The 26,032-nt window shown below is 40.2% G+C and overlaps 1 protein-coding gene across 2 annotated transcripts in view; it reads right to left on the reverse strand.

Moving 5' to 3' along the window:
• The window catches only part of UBE2Q2 (ubiquitin-conjugating enzyme E2Q family member 2), a 57,483-nt gene extending 31,661 nt beyond the window's left edge, over positions 1 to 25,822 (reverse strand). The window contains exons 1-4 of one of the 2 annotated variants that reach the window (XM_012651902.1): positions 25,271 to 25,822; positions 12,798 to 12,899; positions 8,173 to 8,277; positions 1,044 to 1,100 (exon numbers count right to left, since the gene is read on the reverse strand). In XM_012651902.1, coding sequence (XP_012507356.1) covers positions 1,044 to 1,100; positions 8,173 to 8,277; positions 12,798 to 12,899; positions 25,271 to 25,459 — 453 coding nt within the window. In that variant the 5' untranslated portion in view covers positions 25,460 to 25,822. The remainder of the gene's footprint in view (positions 1 to 1,043; positions 1,101 to 8,172; positions 8,278 to 12,797; positions 12,900 to 25,270) is intronic. The other variant, XM_012651903.1, reaches the window with a different exon arrangement.
• Positions 25,823 to 26,032: the final 210 nt, after the last annotated feature.

Consider the following 26,032-nt stretch of genomic DNA (forward strand, 5'->3'; position numbering starts at 1 on the left):
TCTGAGGTTGCTGTGAGCTAGGCTGACGCCACGGCACTCTAGCCTGGGCAACACAGTGAGACTCTGTCTCAAAAAAAAAAAAAAATTCTAAGATCCAAAACAGAAAAAAATGTTTAAAAAAATGTTTTAAATTCAAGACCACAGAATTCATACATCTTCTATGTGATCAACACAGAGACAGGTCTTCATTCCGAGGTTTGAATTTAAATGCAAAGCTTCAGAGCCTGAAAACCTCTAAAATTACATCAATGACGGACACTGACTGGCCTAAGCTCAACATCTTTGGAATCTGCTCTACTTTGAATGTGTCCCCTCCAAAATTCAGGTGTTGCCAGTGTGATGATATGAAGAGGCAGGGCCCTTACGAGGTGATTAGGTCACGAGAGCTCCCTGCTCTCTGCTGAGGTTAAGGCCCTTACAAATGAGGCTTCGCAGGACATTGGCCGGCACGCCACGCCCTCCTGTCCTTCCAGTTCTGCCACGTGAGGACACGACAAGGCTCGCCAGACACCAAATGGCCAACAACTCATTCTTGGACTTACCAACTCCCAAAACTATGAGAAAATAAATTTCTGTTCCTTATAGATTACCCAGTCTCAGGCATTCTGTTCTAGCAGTTTTCATGGATTGACAGAAAATTCTTAGTTGATTTTTCAACAAGAGATGGTTTCACTGTTCCTGGCAAGTAGTCCTTGAAATGTTCTCAAATTCACCTTTTATGCAAATACAGAACTTTTTAAACTTAGTAGTTCCTCTTCCTAAAAATAACCGAATACAGGTTAAGTATTGATTACTATTAAATGTAAATACAATTTTAGTGGTAAATGTTAAGAGCTTTTATTTTCTAGGCAATCAAATCCAAGGAATTCAGATAAAGCAATTTCCTCAAAGGTATATCATTAGTTAGAGGCAATGCCAGAGCTTAGAAATTATATATTGCATTCCAAATACAAAGTGCTTTTCATTACTCCACATTAGAGAATTACTAAGATGTTCGAAAATGAAGATATTTATAAAATTTTATTCTTACATAAAATACCTACTTCAGCCATCTCTTCCTCCTCCTCTTCTTCTGAAGTCACTTCTTCCGTTATCCCGTTCTGAAATAGAGAAAGCACGTGCCAGGGCTGCACAGAACAAACATGAACAGGCTGCACACATTAGAAGGCTGGTGCCACAGCTTTAGAGAAACTATTTATCTGTCACTGCAGTTCCACTAACAGCTTATTAAAATTAAAACAATTATTTTTACATCTATCTTTGACAAATAAAATCTACCGGCTTTTAAAAAAGAAACAATTGTGAACAATTCAACTTAATAGATGCCTGAGGAATGAATAAAGGCAATCAGGCAAAACTGAAAATTTTAAAACATGATCTAATTTAAAATAAGAAAACATTTTACTATTATATGGCTCTATATCCAAGGTCAATGACTTATTTTGTTTAAAATAAATATCCCAACCTATTGATTCCTTAAAATAGCTACCTTTTCGACTTTGAAAAGCCTATATTCTTTACATAAATTCAACTGCCTTACATTTTAAAAGATCAGATGTTTTCTAATAGACACTTCATAAAACAGATACTTTACAAAACTAAAAATGAAATAATCACCACTTCACTGAAGAGCCAATTTTTAAAAAAAACATGCTATTTACTACAGAACACTTCTCTATAAGACATAATTTACCACTCCTTCACAAATGAATTTAACCGAGTTGCAGGAAAGGCCTTCAATACGCAGTTTTGGCGCAGTTTAAAAAGACAAGTTTCCTGGGCCAGCGCGTAGTTCTCTAGGACACGGTACATACATGCATCTCCAACCAGAAAGGCCAGCTTAGGCTGGTACCCAGAATATCTAAAAGATCAAGAAACTGGGTTCCAGAGATCAAATCATACCAACAAAGATCTCAGCAGTACTAAGCATCTGTTCTTACTCTGATGGCATAATTCTTAAGGGAAAAAAATCCATTATCACAAGGATATTATAACTCTTCTAGATTAGTGAGCTGGAGAATTTCACATGGGCACACATGCCCATGCAGAATAAACTTATATTTGCTTTAAATCTGTGTCTCTTTAGACATTATTTGTCTCCTAGAAACTGAATGAGAAAATGAAGCAAGCAGCAGCTCCCAAAATGTTACAATTCACCGCTTTTCACTTCTGTAACTTGGACATTCCAAATCAGACTGTTTGGGGTATCTAAAGAATATACCTAGCCTAAAAGCCCCAGTGACAGAAATCATTTTTTAAAATGCTAATTTCAAAGCCTACCCTAAAGAATCTGCTTTTAAAAAGCAATCTGACATGATTCTGACATGCAACCAGGTCTGTGACCAATAACCCCATCCTTATCCTTCATTTCACAAATGAGTAAGCTGAGCCCCACCCCCTCAAAAAGGGTAAGTAATTTAACCAAAACACAAAGCCAGGTAGGGTTGTAAAATCCTAAGATGAATTTCATTTCAAGATGTGCCCTGGCCTGCTTTCCAAAACCCCACTAAAATGACAGAAGAATTTTATTTAAAAAAAAAAAAAGTAATGTCACGGCACTAGGAAAACAGCAAACACAAGAAGGGCACCATCAGCGAACCACAACTATAGGGAAATGTTAGAAGACATAAAGCAGATGGAATCAGACTGCGAGTCTTGAGAAAGCCACAACCCAGTCCGGACAACGGAGGGGCCACTTTACACATTCTTTGCTGTACTTGTCCCAACTACAGTCAGTAAGGATCGCCCTCCTATACAGGAAGTCCACCTCGAGGCCTCTTACTACAGGTGTCAGAACCAAAGAGAAAAGAATGTTTTTATTAATAACATAACTCACCGCAGCAGCAAAATCTCCTAACAGACTCTGTCTCTTCCTTTTACTTGGGAGCTGGAAGCTACCCACCAGCACTTCCCACCCTCACGACACAGAAGAGCACAGCTCTGCAAACCAGGCGGGAGGCCACAGCAGAGAAGAGTGACAATTCTGAAGACACACATATCAAAATTGATATTTATCAATTACATACCTCATCTAGGAACCTCTGAGAGGTCAAAAACAAGATCCTCCCACCCCGCGTCAAAAACACAAAACCAAACCTCAGTAGAAGGGCCACAGCACAATGGGCTTGACTGAGCAAGCATTTGTGACTACAAAGACCAAACTGTGCCGTCGCCTGAGAAGATGGAGAGGAGGAGACGGGAAAAAGCAGAGGAGATGGAATTAAGAGAATAGTTAAGGGCATGGAAGATACAGAGATCCAGTGTTCACCCAGAGGATGGAAGGAAAAAAATAAAAAGGAGTAAAAGAGACAAATGTTGCCAAGGTACAGAAAGACTTCAGAATATTAGGTGGCTCTGAACACTTCAAAGGAATACTAAAAAGTAAAGCTTCATACTTTACAGTTACAGAGAAAAAAAGGAAAAAATAAAATATACAGAAAGAAGTAAGAATCAGACAGGCATCAGACTTCCCATTTGTAACAATAAATACCCGAAGACAAAGCGTAGACAACTGCGAAGGGCCTCAATTATTTAGAGCCTCGTAAAGAATTCTTATTTAGAATCCCATGCTAGCTCCATCAGGACAGGAACCGCACCTGTGTGTGTTCACTACTTGATCCTCTACACCAACACAGAGTACTTTTTACAGAACCAGACATTTGTTGAATGAAAAAAACATCAAGTATTCAAGGAACACTCTCCATACACATTCCCACAAACCCTCCTAGGAAGAAAAAAATCAGGGTATTATTCAGGGCTATACTTGGAGACCAGGGAGCAGGGGACCATGAAATATAAGAAACAGCAAAAAACAAGGACAACAGGCCAACGCAGTGGCCTGTGATGCAATCCCAGCACTTTGGGAAGCCGAGGAAGAAAAATCAGTTAAGGCTGGGAGTTTGAGACCAGCCTGGGCAACACAGTGAGACCCCAACTCTACAAACAAAACAAAACCACAAAGACAACAGTGACACCAACAGTAAGTCTAAGCAATTGCTGATAATGCAGCTGAGAGGTCACAGGCTGTAGTCTCTGACCATGTTGACAAACTAAATATAACCCAAAAGCTACCCACAAATGTTTTCTAAAGTTTATTTCCTAGATAAATCTTGGGTTAAAGAAGAAATTGATCCTCATGCCCCAATAATCCAACTAAGTATGTGCCCCAGAGACATGCTTGCACAGGGGTACCATGAAATACAGACAAAAATCATATTTGCCTCCTTATGTGTATCAAAAAATTAAAAAAAAAAAAAAGAATCATAGTGAGACTGTTCCTAATAGCAAAACACTGAAAACACCACAAATTTTTATGCACAGTCAAACGGATAATGTTATGGCATAAACACAGCAATGAAAAAGAACTACAGCACACACAGTACGAACGAATTTCACACACAATATTGAGCAAAACAAAGATGAAAAATACATACAGTATTACCCTTAACAGAATGCTTGAACGCAGGCAACACTGTATTGCTCTAGAATGCATACGTGAGCGATAAACCTAGAGGAAAGCATGACATCCAGAGGGACAAGGCCCTGGAAGGACCTGCAGAAGGTCCCCACAGTGCTCACAGTGCTCTGCTCCTTCACCTGGTGGTAGTTCCCAAGTATTCACTGCGTTACACTAAACTTACGTTTTACCCATTTTCAATACATGTTATATTTCACAATAAGAAGTTTTAACAGTAAGGGTAATGTGAACAAAAGATGGAATAAAACAACTTAGGACATACAAACTATTTGGAAAATATACTAAATTTTAAAACTTAGGCAATAAAGTCAAATGGCACTCCAAGAAATGTATACCCTTACGTGTTTGTTAAAAAAGCAATTTAAATTACATTAATCTGCTAAGCTAGAAAAAGCAAAATAAAAAGGGAGAAATAATTAAAACACAAGAAAAGAAAAACATCCTAGATTTAAAAAATAAAACTATTTCAAAAGACCAATATAATAAAAGCAGACGAGCCACTGACAAGTCATCAAGGCAAAGAAAATAACTTTAGAAATAAAAAGAGGGTATAACCACATATGAAGATTATTCAAAAAGTGAAAATACTTTGACATCTTTACAACAGCTTCAGAAGTATAGATGAAGTGATCATTCTTCTTTTTTGGATCTAAAGTTACTAAAACTGACTGAAGAAGTGGAAAATCTGAACAGACCAACACAAAGAAAAGATAATCGAAGACTTATCTTCCAGAAAGGATCAGGCTCAGATACTTATTTAAAGCAGGGTTTCTGAACCTCAGTGATGGCGATATATTATCGGACCAGATAATTCTTTGTTGAGGGGAGCTGTTGGGTACGTTGTAGGACGTTTAGTATCATCCCCCTACCCACGAAATGCCAATAGCACCCCTTCACCACAGCCAGTTGTGACAACCGAAAACGTCTTCGCATATGTTCAATGTCCCATGGGAGGCAATAATTACCTTTGGTTGAAAATTACTGGTTTAAACTGTCCTAGATCATAGAAAGAAGACGTAAAGCTTCCCAAGTGATTGGCCAGCATAGCCCTGATACTGAAATGAAACAAGAGCCACAAGCAAAACTATATTACAATCTCACTTAATATAGAAGTTAAAAATCCAAAAATAAAGTATTACCATATCCTTTCTAACAGTGTTTATTATGGGAACGCAAGGATGATTCAAAATTAGGAAACTATCATGTACTTCACAAACTGTTATATCCCTAAATAAAATTATAGGCACAATCATGAAAAAACAGTAGATCCATATGCATTATTACTAAGTGAAAAACACAAGTTGCAGACATCCCAGAGAAGGAAAGTCGAACATAGAACATATTTCTCCCATATTCTCTCTTTCTTGAGGCTCCACCAGAATTACAGTGAAGAATAAACATTGTATAAACACAAAATAACAACAAAGGAATAAGGTTACTGACAGAAAAGAATTCACCTACACTAGAAGATGACAGTAAATGCAGGAATGGTAATTAATGGAGCAAAGCAAATAAAGGTGCAGAGGGAACCTGATAACGAGGCTAAGCTGCCCCTCGGCACCCCGGAGGGGCTCTAGACTGAGACACCAGGTACACTGGAGAGTGGGAGTGACAGGTAGCACTGAGAACAGAGAGATTAACCAAAAGCCTGCAGATAGAACACATTTTCCAGCCCCTAAAACATACTGCTCTCCCACATCTCCTTAAGCAGAATCCAGACAGACACATCTGCCTTAGGCAAGAGACCAGAAGACTGCTTCTCCAGAGAAACGGAATAGTTCAGACTATCGTCCTGAAGAAAGAGAAGCCACGTGAAGAGGCCCAGGAGGATGAGGTGCCACGTGGAGAAAGGCCATGTGAAAAAACGCCGAGACAGACCTGGCGGTGAAGAAGCCGTCTCAGACATCCCAGTGCAGCGAACGTCCACATGAGGCCAGTACCAGCCACCATCTAATGCACAGTGCGAGTCCCCAAATGAGACCAGCAGGAAAACTGTCTGGTAAGCCTAGCTATCCCATACAACAGCAAGAGATAGATAAAATTGTTGTTTTATGCCATTAAGTTTTGGGGTAATTGGTTAAGCAGGCAATAAATAACCAAAACAAAACTTAAAGTTATGGCTGTCCAAATAAAATTTCCAAAAGTTGAAAGAAAAATATTCCAGAATTTAGAATTAAAAGGTAGAATTTAGAAATAATGTAAGAGATACAACTCAAGCCAAGATGTCTAAAATCCAATTAGCAGGCATTCCAATGTGAATAAATAAAATGGAAAGGAGAAAGTTAGTAAAAAAAAAAAAAAACAAGATTATTTCAAGATTCCAAATTTGAAAAGGCCTACCCATACTGAGTACCCAGCACAGTCAACGAAAAAAGACCCACAGCTAAGTACATCACTGTGATATTTCAGAACACTAAGGAAAAGAAATTCCTAAAAGCTTCAAGAAAGAAAGTCATACATAAATGAGTAAAACACAGAATGACATCAGGCTTCAATACCACCACTGTTAGAAGATAAAAGCACAGTCTGAAATTTTGAGGTAAAATTATCTTCAACCTAAAATTACAGATTCAAACAATCGTGAGGGCAGAATGTAACAGAGGTTACCATTTATTGAAAATATACTATGCACTGGGCACTGTTCTAAATAATTTACATACACCAACTCATTTAATCCTTACAACTCCCCAAAAATATAGGTACTACTACCATTTCCTCCGTTTTACAAATAGGAAATTGAGGCAGAGTGATTAGGTAATTACCCAAAGACACACAGCTAACAAGCAACAGAACCAAGATTCAAACCCATGGCGGTCTGGCTCTAAAACCCAAACTCTAGACCGTACTTTTTCAGAAGCTAGAACTCAGAAAATGTACCTCTCCACGCTTCCTTAGTGTTTTACTGGAGGATGTACTCAGGCACGGCGAGAAAGGGTGAGCCAGAAAGGCGTCATGAGATCCGGGAAACAACGGATCTCCTCTAGGAGAGCAGACAAGAAAATCCTCAAGATGACAGCTGTGCAGCCGGCCAGAGAACAACCGGCCAAAACTGGTGTAGGACAGAGGGAGAGCTCACAGAAAGGGACAGAACATAATTTTTTTAAAACTAGGAATTACAGGAAGACACTGTAAAACAAAAAGTTCACAAGAAAGGACATAGCATAACAGAAAACTTGACTCTAATGATAAACGGTGATCATTCATGACTGAAGATGATATTTTAGGAAGGGGAGGTAGGTGGGTCAGTGGGTGGTATAAGGGCTCAATACTCATTTATTATAGTAAAAAGTCAACAGTCGATGCCTAAACAGGTCAATGTAGAAATCCAGAGAAGTCAGTGGTGGTGGTGAGCTAGCGGAAACTTTGATGCACTCAGGTTACTCCTTAAGAAGCCCAGACAGACTTAAGGAGGTGGCATTCCGGGTGAAGGTAACTGAATTCGCAAAGAATCAAGGAACATTTATGGAAACCAGGAATGTTAAGAACAAAAAAGGTGGTGGTAGGGAGGGGCCAATTGTTTGCCTGTCGTGGCAAATACCAGTAGCTCCAAAGAATGAAAATCTTAGTTTTAGTAGCTAAAACAAAACAAACAGAACAATTTAACAGGAACACAAAAACTAACTTCTAAATACGTATAATAATAAAAAGAAAAATCATCCCAGTTTTACTTTTGCTTGAGAGAGTTTTTACTTTACCTGACCCGTGGGTAGTGGTTGATCTAGCATCTCAACATCCAGGTGCTTAGGAAGGTTATATAATCTGCAGAGTTCACATATCAACCACTTCAATTGCTGACGAAGCTACAAAACACATTTCGGTAAATAAGCATCACGTTAAAGAGCCCCAGAAGACATGAATAACGCTATGACGACTGTAATCAATGCAGGAGGAAATGAAAAGTTTGCTACTGCTCAACTGCAGCCTACAGGTAAAATACCAGTCTTTAAAACATTTTTAGGGGCTGCTAGTGAAAGAAAGTTACCATGGTTTGGGGTAAAATCCCTACAACTCACACCTGGCAGAGTAACAACAAAAAAGCAGAGGAAGGGAGTTCCAGACAGTGCCCAATTTCTAGCTGCCAACTTCAGACAAGAGAACATTAACGCATTAATAAAGCTATAAAACACAGGCAGTGTTGTTGCACATGGATCACAGAATCACACGTCCCAGTCACGTCATTTAGAAATACAGAGGCAAATGTGATCTAGCAGGCAGAGCCTGGGAAGGGAATCTAGATGACCCTTGATACGGTGTCTAACTCCCTGAGTTTGAGTCTGCCCATCTGTAAAACAAAGAAATTAAAACTTTTCCAGAATGGTAAAGATTAAATAAAACCTGTGAAAACATTTGACGATTAGTAGGCTCTTAAGAATCTTAAGATCTTAAGTATCTTAAAAAAATAAATAATTCACTAGGACAACTGCAAAGAATAACTGTACATTTCCATTTTTAAACCCAGATTATTTTGTAAGCACATTTACTTTAAGCAAGTAAGCAAGGTAAATTATGTGCACAAACATGTTTTCCATTGTCTAAAATTTTTTTCAATGTATAAGTTTACCAATTACAGTTTAAGAAGAATGGTCAATACTTAGTAGATTCAAATGGGATCTAATAAGGCAACTTACTTCACTTGGTCAGGAACGGTTTCCTAGGTGTCTCTGACCATAAAACAGATGAAGAGAAGGAACTAGGTTTATGAAGGACTAAGAAAGAAGACACAGGATTAGAGGTTAACAAAGCAAAGGCTTTCCAAAGTGGACTAAGGAACAAGTGGAAATGAGGAAGGCTGAACAGTAAATTAGTATCAAACAAAAATCCTCGCACTTAAAAGGAAGCAAAGCCCCACTGTGGATTTGTTACCCATCCACTGAGCTCTGTTTTGTGCTAAGGACATAATCAAGATGAGGCAGGTGCTGGACCTGGACACTCCAACCCCCAGCACAGGAGGATCTACAGGAGTGCTGCGGGAGAAGCAGCAGGGTGGCGGAGTCGCACCAAACAAGAAAAACAGGGTAGTGTATCTTCTAGGAGTTTCAATTTTATATTCTTGCCAAAAAAAAAAAAAAAAGAAGAAGTGTTTGAGGGATGGAGGGAAGAAACTAAGATCACAAGGAAGAACTTAAGAAATATTCAGAAGGTAGATGGACAGGTCTTAGAAACTTACTAGATAGTTTGGGGGTCGGGAACAGTGGTGTAAAAAGAACTATATGACAGCTCCCACGTTCAGGCCTGAGTGACTAGTTTCATTACTGCACTTTGTCCCACACACTGTCACAAGGAGAATTACTGAGAGAAAACATGATGGGGGTAGTTAGGAGTGCTAGGAGGCAGATGAGTGTAAATTTAAATGTCATTATCTGGAAACCCATGGCACATCCAAGTGATATACCCTTAACATATATATAATGCATAGACAGATACATGGGTTTGAAACTCTGAAGATAAATTTTAGCTAGAGACACAGATTTAGGAATCCCTGGAATATAGGTCATGACTTAAGTAACGGGAATGGAAGAGATTACTCAGACAAAGCAGAGTGAGAAGAGGAAGTTCAAGGAAGAGATCAGAGGAGACCAAGGCAGGGTGATAAAATAAAAACAGTAGGCAGGGATCTGACATAAGTCCCATTAGATTATCAGTTCCCAGAGGACAGGGACACGCCTTATTTGTCTTTTATACCCAACACTTATCACAGAGTCTGGCACAGAAGCCAATCAATTTTTTAAAAAATATTTTTCTGTGTTCTACTATTAACAGTTTCCTATATCCATCTACCCGGGAGGGTGGGGGGTAAGTAAGTACACAAGCATAGATACAGATTTTTTTTACAACATTGTATACACAAGGGGCCAGATTACACACAATATTCTATGCCATAATTTTTATTTAACCAACTCTTTACTGGTGAACATTAAGTAATACATGTTTGTGGAAATATTTCAACAAGGGAATAATCGACAGTATCAAAATGCTGTAGAGGGGTCAATTTTGGAACTGAAGAAGGAGCCACTGGATTTGGCAACTAAGAGATAAATTTAGTGCAACAATGAAGGCAGAATCCAGGTTATAATAAGTGAATTAAAGATGAAGAAATATAGCTTATTTTATCAAGAAACTAGACTATGAGAAACTGGCAGAGGCTGTAAGATAAAGTGGAAAGTAAATTGTTTTTCCCTTCATGCGAATGTATCTACTTTTTATAAAATTAGGCCCAATTTTATATCCTATTTCATTTAACTTTAGGAGCATTTTTATGTAATATTTTAGACACTGAAAAATAACTTGACTCATTTTTGCTATTATAAAACTGGTATCTTTAGATCTTTGGAGGCGACCCCTAAAAGGACACGGCAGTAATAAGGCTGCGTCTACCACTCTTTTTCATCATCCCCTGCTGGAGAAGTGAACATATGTCTGTCTAGCTTTTAATTTTTACCTCTTACCTTCATCACTCTCCATACCAGCCTTAACTCCTAAAATATCTTCAAACTGATGTTCTTCTGTCTTTAAACAATCTATAACTTAGTTTGACAAAAATCTGAGTTAAATGGCCAGTGCTCCCAAAACTATTTATGGAATAATTTATCCATTCTTAGTGAATTAAAATACCACCTTTACTTTATCTAAATTCTCATTTGCGTGACTCTGGTTCTAAGCTTCTCTTGCCTTTCTCTGTCTGGTACAGGGCCAGTACACAGTATCTTATTTAACATCTAGTTGGGCAAGTCTCTTATTACCTTTGTATAATTTTATTTTTTATTATTTACTCTTCTAAACAAATTTTAGAGTCATTTGTCAAGTTCCAAAAATAAATTTGCTGGGATTTATACTAGAATTGTATTTTATTTATAAATTAATATGAAGACATGAATATAACTGACATATTTAATATGGAGTCTGCCCATCTAGGAACATAATATTCAAGTCTTTCATTCCACTCAGCAAAATGTTGTAGTTTTCTTGATACAAGCTCTGTACATCTAAGTTTATTCCTCAGTATTTAATTTTTATAATTGTCAATAAAACACTTTATCTCTGTATCTTCTGATTATAGCTGAAATTTGGAAAAGCTATTGATTTTTTTTTTTTTTTTTTGAGACAGAGTCTCACTCTTTTGCCCGGGCTAGAGTGAGTGCCGTGGCGTCATCCTAGCTCACAGCAATCTCAAACTCCTGAGCTCAAGCGATCCTCCTGCCTCAGCCTCCAGAGTAGCTGGGACTACAGGCATGTGCCACCATGCTCGGCTAATTTTTTCTATATATTTTTAGTTGTCCGATTAATTTCTTTCTATTTTTAGTAGAGACGGGGTCTCTCTCGCTCTTGCTCAGGCTGGTTTCGAACTCCTGAGCTCAAACAATCCTCCCGCCTCGGCCTCCCAGAGTGCTAGGATTACAGGCGTGAGCCACCGCGCCCGGCCTTGGTTTTTATATAATAGAACTTTTAACAAGTCATCTTAAAAATTTTTTTCAGTTAGTTTCTTTGAACGTTTTTTAGTAAACAATCATGTCACCTGCAAATAATGATTGTTATTTTTCTATAAGAACTTTATGACATCATGGGAAAATACAACGACAATGTTAACTTTTTTAAAGGCTACAAAACTATATTGAATATGACCTCAACTATTTAAACATATGCATAAGAGTACATTTATTTTACTAGCAAAGAAAAAAAACACTAGTAGACAATACCCATCATGTCAACAGTGGTTACATTACATAGAAAAACTATGTGAGATTTTTATTTTCTTCTTTTTGCTTTTCTGTATTTTACTAGTTTTCTCGCAATGGCTGCTTACAAGTTTTATAATCAAAGAAAAAGGTTTTTAAAATTTTCATGAAATGGAAAGTTACATTTCTTTACACATTAAAAACAAAAAAGCTTTCTATTTGAATACTTTTGGTTTTTACCTCAGACTTGCAGACCCTTGAAAGAAAGACCCATTCCCTAATACTAGTGTCATTCTATCATCCTCCTTTACACCTGCCTTGGTCTTATTCCACTTCCCACCTCAGCTAGTGGTATCTCCCAAAATGCTCACTTTAATGGTTAGAATTCAGGGAAAAGAGACCCTTAATTCCTAATCTAAATTAAGGGTATACTCGTGGGAAATAAAAAAAAGAGAGACCGGGTAATAAACAGAATTTGAAGGATTTAAACACATACACTCTCTGGTCCTTTAACCCCTCTAAGATTATCAAATAATCATTAATCATGCTTTTCATATCAAAATATCTCTTAACGCTTAAGTGTGGTATAAAATGTTCATTCTAAAAAAAAAAAAAAACAAAAACAGTAGCTTGGCTTATTTTCTCACCAACGTGTTGTTCTTAGTATCTTCTAGACGTTCCAGAACTGATGTCAGATTTGGGTCATCAGAGTCCACAAACCATATGGGTGAAGAAGATGGATAGGATTCCTGTTATAGAGACATCTATGTTAAACACATTTACACACAGCCTAACACAAACCACAACGCTAAATGGCAAGATGATCACGGATTTAAGTAAAATTTATCAGGGGGAGAAAAAGCAACACATCAAAATCCATGTGGGGAGAAACAAATTTCTTTTTATGGATTTCTTTTAAAAGCAAAGTTGCTAAGTATCACGGTTTAATCTTGCCTGTTCCATGTTACATAATTCGTAAGTCTAAAAACAAACAGAAGCACTTTACCTAGTAAGCAGTACGATTTAAAACAAACAGAAAAGAATACACTGCAAAAGTTACATTTTATCAAAAGCATAAAAAAATGTTATTCAGGTACCAAGGAAGATAGGCTTCCTTCCTCTACAAGGAAAGGTCATCACGGCCTGAATTCTCCAGCTTTCACAATTTTAAAGGGCTTTAAAATCTGAGATCATAATAAGTCTCCCAAAAAGCAAAAACAAATTTAAAAGTAAATAAAAACATCCCAACCATAAAGTACAGTCTATAGATTTAAATTGTACTATGTTTGCCTTTTAATATAACAAAGCTACATTTCTAAACTGCATCTGGAGGAGATCTAACTCTACATTTTTTAATAAAGCCAAGGATTATGTTTTTAAAACATCACAAATGCTAAAAATGATTTTTAAAAACCCCCTACTCGCTATACTGCTTACTTTCCGTGTAATTACAGAATTTGAGATTTTTCTCCACTAGAAAAATTGGCCCTAAAATTGTAATTTTGTCTTTTTCCTAATAAATTTTCATCTCAGAATATACGGCAGAATGTAATTTCTAAAAGAACAGATTTCTTAAATGAAGGTAATATTAATTCTTACATATAGCATGTGTCAGAAAGCAAGACAAGCAGCAGAGCAGGGCTACCAAAGCGCTTTCACTCGCCATAGCACTTGGACTTTTGAAACCGCCATTCTCCTTGCATAGCCATTGTCTGTGTGCCGCAGCTCAGAGAAGGCAGTCATGTTCCCGCACTGTGGCAGGCAGCCTCTAGAATGGCCCCAATAATCCTCACCTCCTGGTATTCATACCCTTGTAAAATTCCCTCCCCTGGACCTACTGACACCTCCAATGAACAGAATACGGGCAAAGCAATGGATGTCACCTCTGCGATTAGGTTACAAAAAGACTATAGTGCCTGCCTTGCTCACTCTCCTGCTCTTCCTATTGCTCTGACGGAAGCAGCTGCCTGTGGTGAGCCGCCCTACGGAGAGGCCCACGTGGCAAACAACCGAAAAGGGCTTCTGACCAACAGCCGGCCAGAAAGTGAGGTTTTCAGTCCAACAGCCTGTGAAGAGATGAATCCTGCCAACAACTGTGAGTGGGCTTGGAGATGGATTCTCTCCCTGTCCAGCCTTGAGATGACTGCAGCCACCCCGGCCCCTTCACCGCACAGCGCGCCCAACGTAAAACCGCACGCAGATTCCTCACCACAGAGACTGTGAGATAATGTCTGTTGTTTCAAGCTGCTAAATTTGTTACAGAGCAAAAGATAACTAATTCGAACACCATAAAATCCAATATTTATTCCGTCACACAAACTGAGTACTACCAAGAAATGCTATTACTACATACGTATTTTTTATTTTTTTATTTATTTATTTTTTTGAGACAGAGTCTCGCTCTGTTGCCCGGGCTAGAGTGCCGTGGCATCGTCACAGCTCACAGCAACCTCCAATTCCTGGGCTCAAGCGATCCTCCTGCCTCAGCCTCCCGAGTAGCTGGGACTACAGGCACGTGCCACCATGCCCGGCTAATTTTTTCTATATATTTTTAATTGTCCAGATAATTTCTTTCTATTTTTAGTAGACACAGGGTCTTGCTCTTGCTCAGGCTGGTCTCGAACTCCTGAGCTGAAACGATCCTCCCGCCTCAGCCTCCCAGAGTGCTAGGATTACAGGCGTGAGCCACCGCGCCCAGCCCATTACGTATGCATTTTTTAAAACACAATTATGTGTGTTGATTTAAAAAAAGTTAATGAACTAAGCATTATGTGTTTTCATCTACTAATACAGCAATCCTCAACTTTTTTGGCACCAGGGACCAGTTTCATAGAAGACAACTTTTCCATGGACTGCAGGGTGGGGTGGATGGTTTGGGGGTGATTCAAACACATTACATTTATTGTGCAGTCAAACCTCTGCCAATGATAATCCATATTTGCAGCCGCTCCCCAGCACCAGCATCACCGCTCAGCTCCACCCCAGATCATGAGGCCTTAGACTCTCATAAGGAGCCGCAACCTACATCCCTCCCTCCCATGTGCGGTTTCCAGCAGGGCTAGCGCTCCTGCTAGAATCTAATGCTGCCGCTGATCTGACAGGAGGCGGAGCTCGGGCGGGCGGTGATGCCAGCGACGGGGAGCGGCTGTAAATACAGGTGAAGCTTCACTTGCCCACCGCTCACCTCCTGGCTATTTCCTGGTTCCTAACAGACCATGGACCAGTATCAGTATCACAGACCAGTATCAGTATCACAGACCACGGTCCCTGGGCGTTGGGGACCACAGCACTAACAGACATTTACTTTGTTCATTTGTGCTGTTTTCTATCATAAATTGGGGAAAAGCCATTATTATTAGATATTAGCTGCAGAACTAGGTTCAAGTCATAGAAAACAATTTTGCACAGTTTTAAAGAAGCACTGCTTTGAGAACTATAATCTTAATTATTAATATAATATAGTTAAGCCCCAGAAACTGAATATTTTTAAGGCATTTTACCAAATGTTAAGGAAAAGAAATTGTATGGAAGTAGGACATCATTAACGGCATTAGTATATCTGTTCAGTAATGGTTTATTTTTCTATTCTCATTTCTCTAACCCTTACTGTGTCCCAAATCTCTTTGCAGGTTAAAAAGTAAACTTTCTTTAGAATCCTGTTCTTAATGAAAACCACTTATTGAGTATTACATTTTCTTCCTCAAATTCTTCAGCCTACTTTGGGAACATACCATCTAGACCATTTTTACTGTTTTAGTTTTGTATTTTCTTTAGGCTTAAAAAAAAATAGATTTAGCACTTCATTCTATAGATTAGTGTTGTCTAGTAAACTTCTGCATAAGCAAAATAAAATATGCATTTTTGCTTTGGACTGAAACTCCTCAAAACCATAAGAGAATTGTAAAAAAAATTAACTGGAATCAGTTACTACCTCAAACATGTTTTTTTCAATCCTGAACATGAGAAGATATAATATATAATAGGTCTAAGTACCTCTTTCAATGGTTCCCAAAGTGGGGCCCTCAGACCTCCAAGTCCAAACGATTTCTATAAGAATACTAAGATGGTGACATTTGCACTCACGGTGCAGATAAAACAGTGAGTAAAACTGCTGGTGTCTTAGCACAAATAAAGGCAGTAACACCAATACTAGAAGTCGTAGTATTATTCACCACCATGCACTGAGGTGTTTAAAAGGAATAAGAAAAAAGGGTCAACTTCACTTAAGAATGTCTATAACACAGCAGTAAAAATTATTTTTCTAAATCTCAATCCTTGAATATTGCCAGTGATAAAATGGGTAGTATACACGAGCACTCCTACAGACTACCTGAGAAGAAGCACTTATGTGACTGAGTTGAGGTGAACTAACTCTAATCGAACACCATTTTACTTGCAAAGATGAATGACTAACAACGGTTAATCCAACTTGGATTTTTGGCAGATGTTTTCTCAACGATGAATGAAAAGAGTCTGTCATTTCAAGGAAAACAAAGGACAGTACCTACTCCCAATACTAAAATTCAAGCTTTTGAGCAAAAAATTAGAATATTGGAAAACTTGTACCCACCGCCACAAACTTGACATCTTCTCGAGTGTTCTAACAGGACTGATGGCAATATGAATACATTTTGATATTACATAATGAAACATATCAACATTTAGATTTCAGTGAACCAGTATTTTCCAAAGGGCAAAAGATCTGTTCAAAGTTCAAGAAAGACCAAGTTTTGATGGAGTATCAAAAAAGAATAGCCACAATTATCTAAAATGGCTATTAAAATACTTCTTTTTCCCATCAGGTATCTGTGAGGCTGGATTTTGTTCACATCATTTCAACCAAATGTCACAGAACACATTGAATGCAGAAGCAGATGCTAGACCAGCTATCAAAGAGACTTGCAAAAAATGTAAGACTGTGCTACTATTCTCACTGAATTCTTTTGGTTTAGAAAGTATGGTTATTTTTCACAAAGCCACTTGTAATAATATGTAGTAAGTTTTTTAACAAATTAATGTTTTAAATATTTCTAATTTCTAATGATAAATATCAATAGATATAACCTACATAAACAAAGGCTCCTTGGGACCTCAAAATATCTCTATGAGTGTAAAGAGGCCCTGACCCCCAAAACTTTGAGAACTGCTGCCTTCCCCTTCACCTTCCCCCACATCTAGAATTTCTTCCTTGGAAGAAACACCCCTTCACCATTCTATATTAACCTTTGTAGCTGCACTGACAGTAGTTCTGCTACCTTCATCCCATCTTTCTCTCTCCTCCCCTCCCTTGACATAAAACCTGACCAAAGGATGCTACCAGCCCACCCCATTCCCAGTGGTTAGCTGTCAGGTGGGCTAAGCCAGGAAAATCTGTGTCTTTCCTGAGGCTAGAGCTCTCTTTCTGGGACACCTGGAGTCACAAGGATAATGTTGGCCCACCTGGGGCAGTCAGCATTCATCCTGCCTAAATCAGTAGTAGGGAGAGTACATGGAGCCAAATCACTTTCTAAAAAGTCATAGATAATTATACTTTCTGCCACGGCTGTGAGAATGCCCACTTCATTGCACACTTGCTAACATTTTTACTAGTCTGATAAATGCTGGTACCTAGAAGAAAAAAAAAGTTCCTATACAATATAATTTATTCCATCTCTAGAAACCAGTTCAGCAATAAGAATAGAAAGCCACCGCTCCTAGGAAGGTTTCAAAGGACATTACCTACATACACAAGTATTTAGCTCTAGCTATTGATGTTCAAAGCATCATTTATGATAGGAAAAAAAGCAAACACATCTCTATGTTCAGTACTAGGAGACATGACTAAATGGTACAGCCATACAACAATCGAAGCCCCTAGAGAGGAGAGTATGTCATGACACAGATCTACAATATTGTGGAGTGAAAAAGATGATTACAAAATAATTGGATTTAAAAAAAAGGGGGGGGGGAAGGGAGTAAATATAAGCACAGGAGAAAAGAGATGACCAGAAAGAAATATAACAAAATTGATAGCGGTATCTTCTGATTGGTAGAATTATATGCGATTTCCTCTAGTTCTGCTTACCTGGTTTCTAAATTCCTTACAGTAAGAATGTCTTGTTTTCTATATTATACATTTCCACCACCACCCCCGGAAACTCAGCCTTCACAAACTCGACATCATGTTTAAGGTTTCTTCGGTGTAATATTTAAAAGACAATCTATTTTGAAAGACATCTAAAATGATGACCAATTCTTAAACCTCTGCATTAATATTTTCAATCTTTCATACACTTCGAGCTTTGCCATTTGTATAAGGTTGACTAAGCTTTGTATCTCTCTATCTTAAAAAGATAGTTTTCTTATTATTGTTCTTTAAAATGGCCTGTGATATCCAGTTTTTAAACATTAGATGGTGCTCAAAAATCCCAATATGAATTCAGGCAGTTTTCCTTAACAGATTATATTTGCTTATAACACAGCTCTTTTTCACCAGTTGTGAAAATTTTAAAGACTTAAGTAAATGTAAAACAATTATCTAAGCATCTAACTATGTAGGTCCTTTGTTCCTACTCCATTCTACTATTAGTTTTACAGTGATTGTAAGGCCTACAAGATGATGTTGTCTGTGACCGCCACCGCAAAGGTCACTGTAAGTAGACAAACTGCAAACAGGTTCACCATCACTACCATCCCCACCATAAAACTGTCCTAACATGGGGCAACACAACTCAGGGTTAATGAAGCCAACCTTTTTACCTATTGCTGCTTTAAAAAGGGAATTTTTCATCTTGTTTAAAAAGAACTTTATTTTTCTGCATAAATCCACTAAGACCCATGTGTGGCTCTCTAGCTCAAGCACCAGCCGGCAAAACTGCCTGCCAGAATGCTCAGTTTTTGCTATCTTTCCAAATGGTAGGACACATCTCCAGGGATTTCATACTTTTTTGAAAACTGATGTACATACTTCTTGTTGAAGGTTCAGAAACACAGCAGTTATAATCCTTCTGGAGACCAGTTATAGGACACATTACTTTCACACTTTGCTGTTCAATAAATGTGGGGTGGAGAACAAAGTAAAGAAACAAAATTACCATATAGTACCTTAATAAAATTCTAAGTGCTCTGACAACATAAGATACTAAATATATATATATATACACACACATATAAATATATATTGTTCCCTGCTAATCATTTTACAAGTAATCAAGTAGCTAGCCCAGAACCCATATACTAGCTGTTAGCAAAAGTACTAACACTTGGTAAAAGAAAAATATATACATACCCTGTGACTTTAAAAAAATGCTTAAGTATCCAAAGACAGGGAGAAAATTACAGTGACTCAGAACATCATTCTAAGTGAACTGAGGCAGAGAAAACAAAGGTGCTAAAGAGGATTTGAACCACCTAGGCTGCTAAAACCCACTGGATGGTTTCCTTGGTTCTGAGTCTTTCAGAATGATCTTCTAGAAGAGATCACATAACACTGTCACAAAGGACTTGGGAAAAAAAGGACCCCTGTTTAACACCCTGGCTCTCCAGTCATGCTCTACATTTCATGGTGACTATTTCAATTCAATTCAATTCCCCACCCCTCAACTAGCTGACATTTAGCTAATGCTACCATTTTCCAGGTCTAAGTGAGTTTAACAAAAAAAAAAAAGAAAGGGATATACCATTCATAAAAGGGAAACCTAAGTCTCCTCTTCATATATCTGCTCCTTTCAAGGAAGGGCATAAAAATGGAGATGGAAGAGGATAGACAAGCACTGGGAATTTGACCTTATATTAAATATTATCAATTGGCCAAATAAATGAAAACAATGATTTTTTCCGGCCTGAAAGTACCACTTAGGTTCTTAATATGACAGTTCTGGTATTTCCAAATGGTTCTCCATGAGTTCAATTTGGAAAAGTAACCTGTCCCATGAAGAGTAAACCAAAGAAGAGGTCTTAGGTTCCTTAGTCAAGATTTGTCCATTATTTCCTTTGTACAACTTTGGCTGGACTACTTTTTATCAAGGTAAAGACTAGAAAAATGAAAAATGAAGTTAAGAGCATTGCCTTATTCCCCATGAAAAGCTGTTACAAAGCATTTTCAAAATAAAGTGTTATTCATCCACAAATGACACCATCACTTTTCTATTTGTAGGGAACAATATGGTTGCCAAAGCATTTTTCTATACATGCTCTCTTGTAGGGCAAAAAGTTTTATCTATTTTATGGAGAAACACAGTAAAAGAAGTGATCACTTAAAGTCCTAACTACTAAGTAAAAGCTAAACCTCTCTCTTCCCCTTAGATTCAAAGTTCCAACATTTTTAAATTTAGTATTTTGCTGTTGGAGGAAGGGACTTTTTGGCAATGATGAATAGAAATTTAATTAGCTAACCAAAAAACTGTTCCACCAAAAGTAGCCTAGCAAACAGCCACTCAGGCAGAAAGGGTAATGATTTGTGCTATATGAATAATACAAAAGAATGAATTTTCATCTGTTTAACAGGTGTTTACTTCCCGGGGGAGATTTTTTACTTCAAAACTGCGATTCCCTATCAAGAGTCCCCAGATGCCAAGAATTCCATAAACAGAGTAAAATGGAGTTGCCAAGTTAGGTTAAATACTTCAAAAGGACTAAAGGAAAGCCATATACTAGCTTCCAATAAGGCTGCACAGGTTATTAAGACAAGCTGCTTTGCTTTTAGGTGTGATCACAACAACTGGATGTTAGCATTGACTGGCAATTAGGTCTGTTTACTGAAAATGATAAAATCATACTTAAGTTTGTATAACAGACAATCTTTCATATTATGACTTCAAAGAAGTAATAAAAAGGACTCCTTGAAGTTGAAAAAGAGCACTCTTTTCTCTTCATGTTTAAGATCAGGATGAATTTATAAAACAGGGGTGGGGAAATACCTCAATGCCCTCGGCCTAGAGAGTAAAACATCTACTATGTTTTGAGTTTTTTTCCCCACATCTTACACTGTCTTTCACATGAAGTCAATTTACAGATTTCCTATAAGCCTTCAGTGACCTTTTTGTACTATCTACGACACATTCTTGATATTCTGCAATTTTTACAAACTCTTGGCAGTTAACTTACAAGGCAGTTAAGATTTTTGTACAAACAGAATATAGCTAGACTGGGGCCATACAGTCAATAAAACAAATATTTACTGAGCATTTACTGAGTGGAAGATGAAAAGCATAAAGCATAATTAAAGAATATTCTCCCTTGCCATTATAAAAAAAAAAAAAAAAAAAATTAAAAAAAAAAATGTAAGGCCAGCTGCGGTGGCTCACACCTGGAATCCTAGCACTTTGAGAGGCCAGGGCAGGAGGATCACTTGAGACCAGGAGTTTGAGACCAGACTGGGCAACACAGTGGACTCCATCTCTAAAAATAAAATTTTTTTATATTAAAAAAGATTTAAACACCCAAAACTATACCAGAATACAGTATAAGAAAACATAACCAAAGCAGAAATAGTAAGGACTAAAGAAGGGAGGAAGGAGAAATATCAGCATGAACTGAATATGTCCCAGAAGAGCCTTAAGGGATAGTCAGACTTGAATAGATAGATTGGGTACCGTAAGGGTTAGGGGTCAGGGGCACATTATACATGGGAAAAACAGCTAATACAGAAGCCCGAAAGAAAGAGGGGTACAGTATCTCTAGGGGATTATTCAGAAACTAGCATGCATGTGTGTAAAACAACTAGTGAAGTACTATTCACTCAAACATTACAGAAACTATACAAGGATGCTTCTTGGTGGGCATGAAGAACACAGGGCCCGGCATGTAAAAGAGCTAAATAAATATCTGAGCAGTCTAAAAAGGAAAAGTTAAAATACAAGTCAAGTTTATTACCTCCCCCTCCCACCCTCTCTACAAACAGGATCTTACTCTTGTCACCCAGGCTGGAATGCGATGGCAACAATCATAACTCACTGCAATCTTGAACTGCTAGGATCAAGCAATCCTCCCACCTCAGCCTCCCAAAGTGTTGGGAATACAGGCCACAGCCAACATGTCAGGCCTTTTTTTTTTTTTTTTTTTTTAAACAACTACAACTTTTTAGAGAGTAACAAATCACAAACCCAGCAGACAGCTCCTGGCACTTGAAATCCAACTGCATTTTTTCCTTGCTCTTTCCTTTCTAAGCAAAGGGTATCAATATGAACAAGGCATGTAGATTCTATCAAAACACTCATCCATGTTTAAAAGAGATACATACTGAAAATTTACAGATAAAGTGATTTGTCTGGAATTTGCTTCAAAATAGTCCCAAGGTGGAGTATAGACGAAGTAAGATTAGCCAAAAGATTACCATTGTTGAGGTTGGGTACATGGAGGTTACCTACACCATTCAACTTTTTTTTTTTTGAGACAGAGTCTGGCTCTATCGCCCTGGCTAGAGTGCCGTGGCGTCAGCCTAGCTCACAGCAACCTCAAACTCCTGGGCTCAAGCGATCCTCCTGCCTGCCTCAGCCTCCCGAGTAGCTGGGACTACAGGCATGTGCCACCATGCCTGGCTAATTTTTTCTATATATATATTTTTTTAGTTGTCCAGATAATTTCTTTTTAGTAGAGATGGGGTCTCGCTCTTGCTCAGGCTGGTCCTGAACTCCTGACCTTGAGCGATCCACCCACCTCGGCCTCCCAGAGTACTAGAATTACAGGCATGAGCCACCGCACCCGCCCACCATTCAACTTTTGTATGCTTAATGTTTTTCCATAATAAAAAGTTACACATATTCCTACTGACCATCTACCAATAATGTCTGTCATAATTCATTAGCACCTCAATTTTAATAGTTTCTAGTAGCGGTACCATTATACTAGTCTTCACCAAATCCTCCATTTACCCAAAGTATCTAATTTTCTTCTTGCTCCATTTCTGTTGCCCCTACCTAATCCAGATCATCACTCATTATCTTCGTCTGCAACAGATCCCTATCAGCCTCGAATATGGTTCTCAATGGCCCACTGCTAGCATTTTAGGTGTGATAATTCTTCGTTGTGGCAGACTGTCTGAATGTTATTAAACAAAACATCTGGCATCCCTGTACCCCTGGCACTAAATGCCAGCACAGCAACACCGGCCTCCCCCCACACAACCTCACTGGGATAACCAAAACCACACACACCCACTGCAGAGAACCACTTCTAGTCCTGCATGGCAGACACATTTGCCCGACTTATCTGAGTAACTTAGTAGCTCCCCATAAGCTACAAGTTCAGTCTCCTGTCATTTAAACTAGCCCTACCTTTTCCTGGCCATACCTCAGCTTCTAGCAGAATAATCACCCTCCAAGCTATTCAGACCCAGCTCCTTATTATCATCTACTTCATGCTCATTACTACTACCCATGTTCCATTCTTGGAAAATCTTCACCAGTTTATATCCTGGGTTCTCAAATCTGAGCATACATTGTGTACTCCTAAGCAAACCACACTTTCTCAAATTTTGGTGTGTTTTTCCGGTGGAGTTTCCTCTACCTAAAATGCCCTTCCGCCAGCCTTCCAAAAATTATACTCACCTGTGGAAGCCCAGCTCCACTCTCTGCCTCTCCTCAAAGCCTTCTCTAAAGAGCACCTCCCAGCCAAAATCAGTTGCTCTGTTTGGCTTTCACAGTGTCACACTTTGTTGTATAAAGCTCTCCCTCCCAACACGACTGATTTCTGAAAGCGAGGACTGCTCTGCAGTTTTGCAACACCAATGCCCAGATCACTCAGATGTCCAATAAATGAATTATTTCCTCAGTACAGCACTTGACCGTACTGCGTTTAATTTTTTTTGGAAATACACACCTTCTCCCCAAATATTTAAGGTCAATTATGATAATATCAGGGCTTTTGCAAACGCCTGCCACCCTGTAGGCCCTTGAGTACCCACTGACTTAACCAAAGGGAGTTAAAGACAACGGACTTGGTTTAAGCCATATTTAACATATCAACTGCCATGTGAGTTGTATTTAACTCACGGTACTTTTGAGCCCCGGGCCTCTTACCGCAAAACCAGGGCAAAACCCTGACGTTGGTTCGTGAAAATATTACTTGTTTATGTTATTATTGTTACAGTTAATAGTGACAAGTTAATTCTAAAAACATGGATTAAATGAATAGAAGTAAATAAATTTCGTTTTTCATTAAATTAGAAAAGATCGGTGTTTTTGAAGTTTTTATTCTATTTTATTGTTTTCTAAGTTATATTCTATTTTCGCAATAGTCTAAGTCAATTTCACAACGAATAGTCTCATGATACATTTTTATGAAGAAACTTATTTAATACTTCAATTATTTTACCAAGTCTTGGAGTTTCTAATAAGCTTTGCCGCTTAAAGTAGGCTTTCCAAGTGTCCTTCCAGCTCCGTGGTACAATGCGGTCTTTCTGGGCAGCGGACGGGGGCACGTGTCTCCTTTCGCCTATCAATTTCCAGGCTTACACACGCGAGGGGCTGCATAAACACGCCCACGCCACCACCTGCCGCGGCCAAGGGAGGTACGCCTTTCGGAAACGCTTTAGCGCGGAGCCAGGCGAGGGGGAAAGGGTAATTCTAACAGCACCAGAGGCTGCCCTGGAAACTTTTTTTCCTTAAATGAGTGTGTTTTCAATATTAGTTTTTCCTTAAACGCAAACTTAAGAAGAACTGGTTGAACAGGCAGGCACGAGGGAAACCTGTCGGAAGAATGAGGCACTAAAACTCAAGGACTAGGAGGGGGCAAAAAAAACTTAAAGGCCTTTCGCCTTCCCCGCCTGGGCTCAAACAACAGCGGGAGCCGACGCGCCTAGCCGCGGTCCCCGGAGCAGGCCGGCGGCGGGCGGCCATGGCGACCCGCAGAGGCTCAGACCCCGCGGTCTCCCACCCCGGGGCGCGGCGACGGGAGCCGAGAGGGGCCAGGAGCCCCAAAGCCAGCCCCGCGCGAAGAGCCGGAGAGACGCGCCCGCCGCCTCCTCCCAGCCAAGCCTCGCGCAGTCCCAGCGGGGCCTGGGCAGGGCCACTCGCCGGGGAAAGGGGCAGGGCCGCCCCGCCCGGGGAGCCGGGGGCCCTGGGGCCGGCTCCCCTTTGTCCGGGGACTCGGGGCGCCCCTTTCCGCCGCCGCCTGCGCCGCGGGGCCGCGGCCGGCGCCTCACCGTGATGTTGCAGTGGAGTGTGAGCGGCGGCGGCGGCGAGTGCGGGCTGCCCGGCGGCGCCGGCGGCGGCACCAGGAACTGGCAGTGCAGCTCGTCCAGCTTCCAGCTGACGATGCGGAATCGCTCGTGGTTCTTGTCGAAGATGGACGCCAGGAACTTCAGCTCGGCCTTGAGCCCTGACACGGACATCTTCCCCTCATCTCCGGCGGGAGGGGTGAGGAAGGGGAGCCCGGTCCGGAGCCGCCGTCACGGCCGCGACCGCCCCGCGGGGCCGGCCCGGGCCGCGCTCTCGCGGCTCCGCCTCTCCCCGCAGCCGCGACCCGCGTCGGCGCGCGGCTGGAAAATGGCGAGGGGCACGGAGGCCTCGGCCGCGTAGGGGCCCGGGCGGCTACTCCCTTTGTAACCGACTCCACCGGCAGGCGGTGGCGGCCCCACGGCTTAAAAGGGCAACAGCGACACCGCCCCCGCTACCGCCTGGGAAAAGGCTGCCCCCACCCCGCCCCCATCCCCTCCCAGTCCCGGCGCGTGCACGCGGCCAGCGCGCGCCCGGCCGCCCCCTCCCCGCCGTGACCCAGCCCCCTTCCGCCCGGCCCGTCTGCTCTGCTCCTCGCGCCCGCGGACTGGACGCCGGGGCCGGCTGGCGCCGGGGTCCCAGGACGCCGGGAGGAGCCGGAGACGCCCGCGCGCCCCCGGCCTGGGGCCAGACAAGTGCGCGGCCCATCACGCCGGGCCCTGGGACGGCTCCTCCATGTGGCCCTCAGC

The sequence above is a fragment of the Propithecus coquereli genome, unplaced genomic scaffold (genome assembly GCF_000956105.1).
Source record: "Propithecus coquereli isolate 6110/MARCELLA unplaced genomic scaffold, Pcoq_1.0 Scaffold372, whole genome shotgun sequence".
NCBI lineage: Eukaryota > Metazoa > Chordata > Mammalia > Primates > Indriidae > Propithecus > Propithecus coquereli.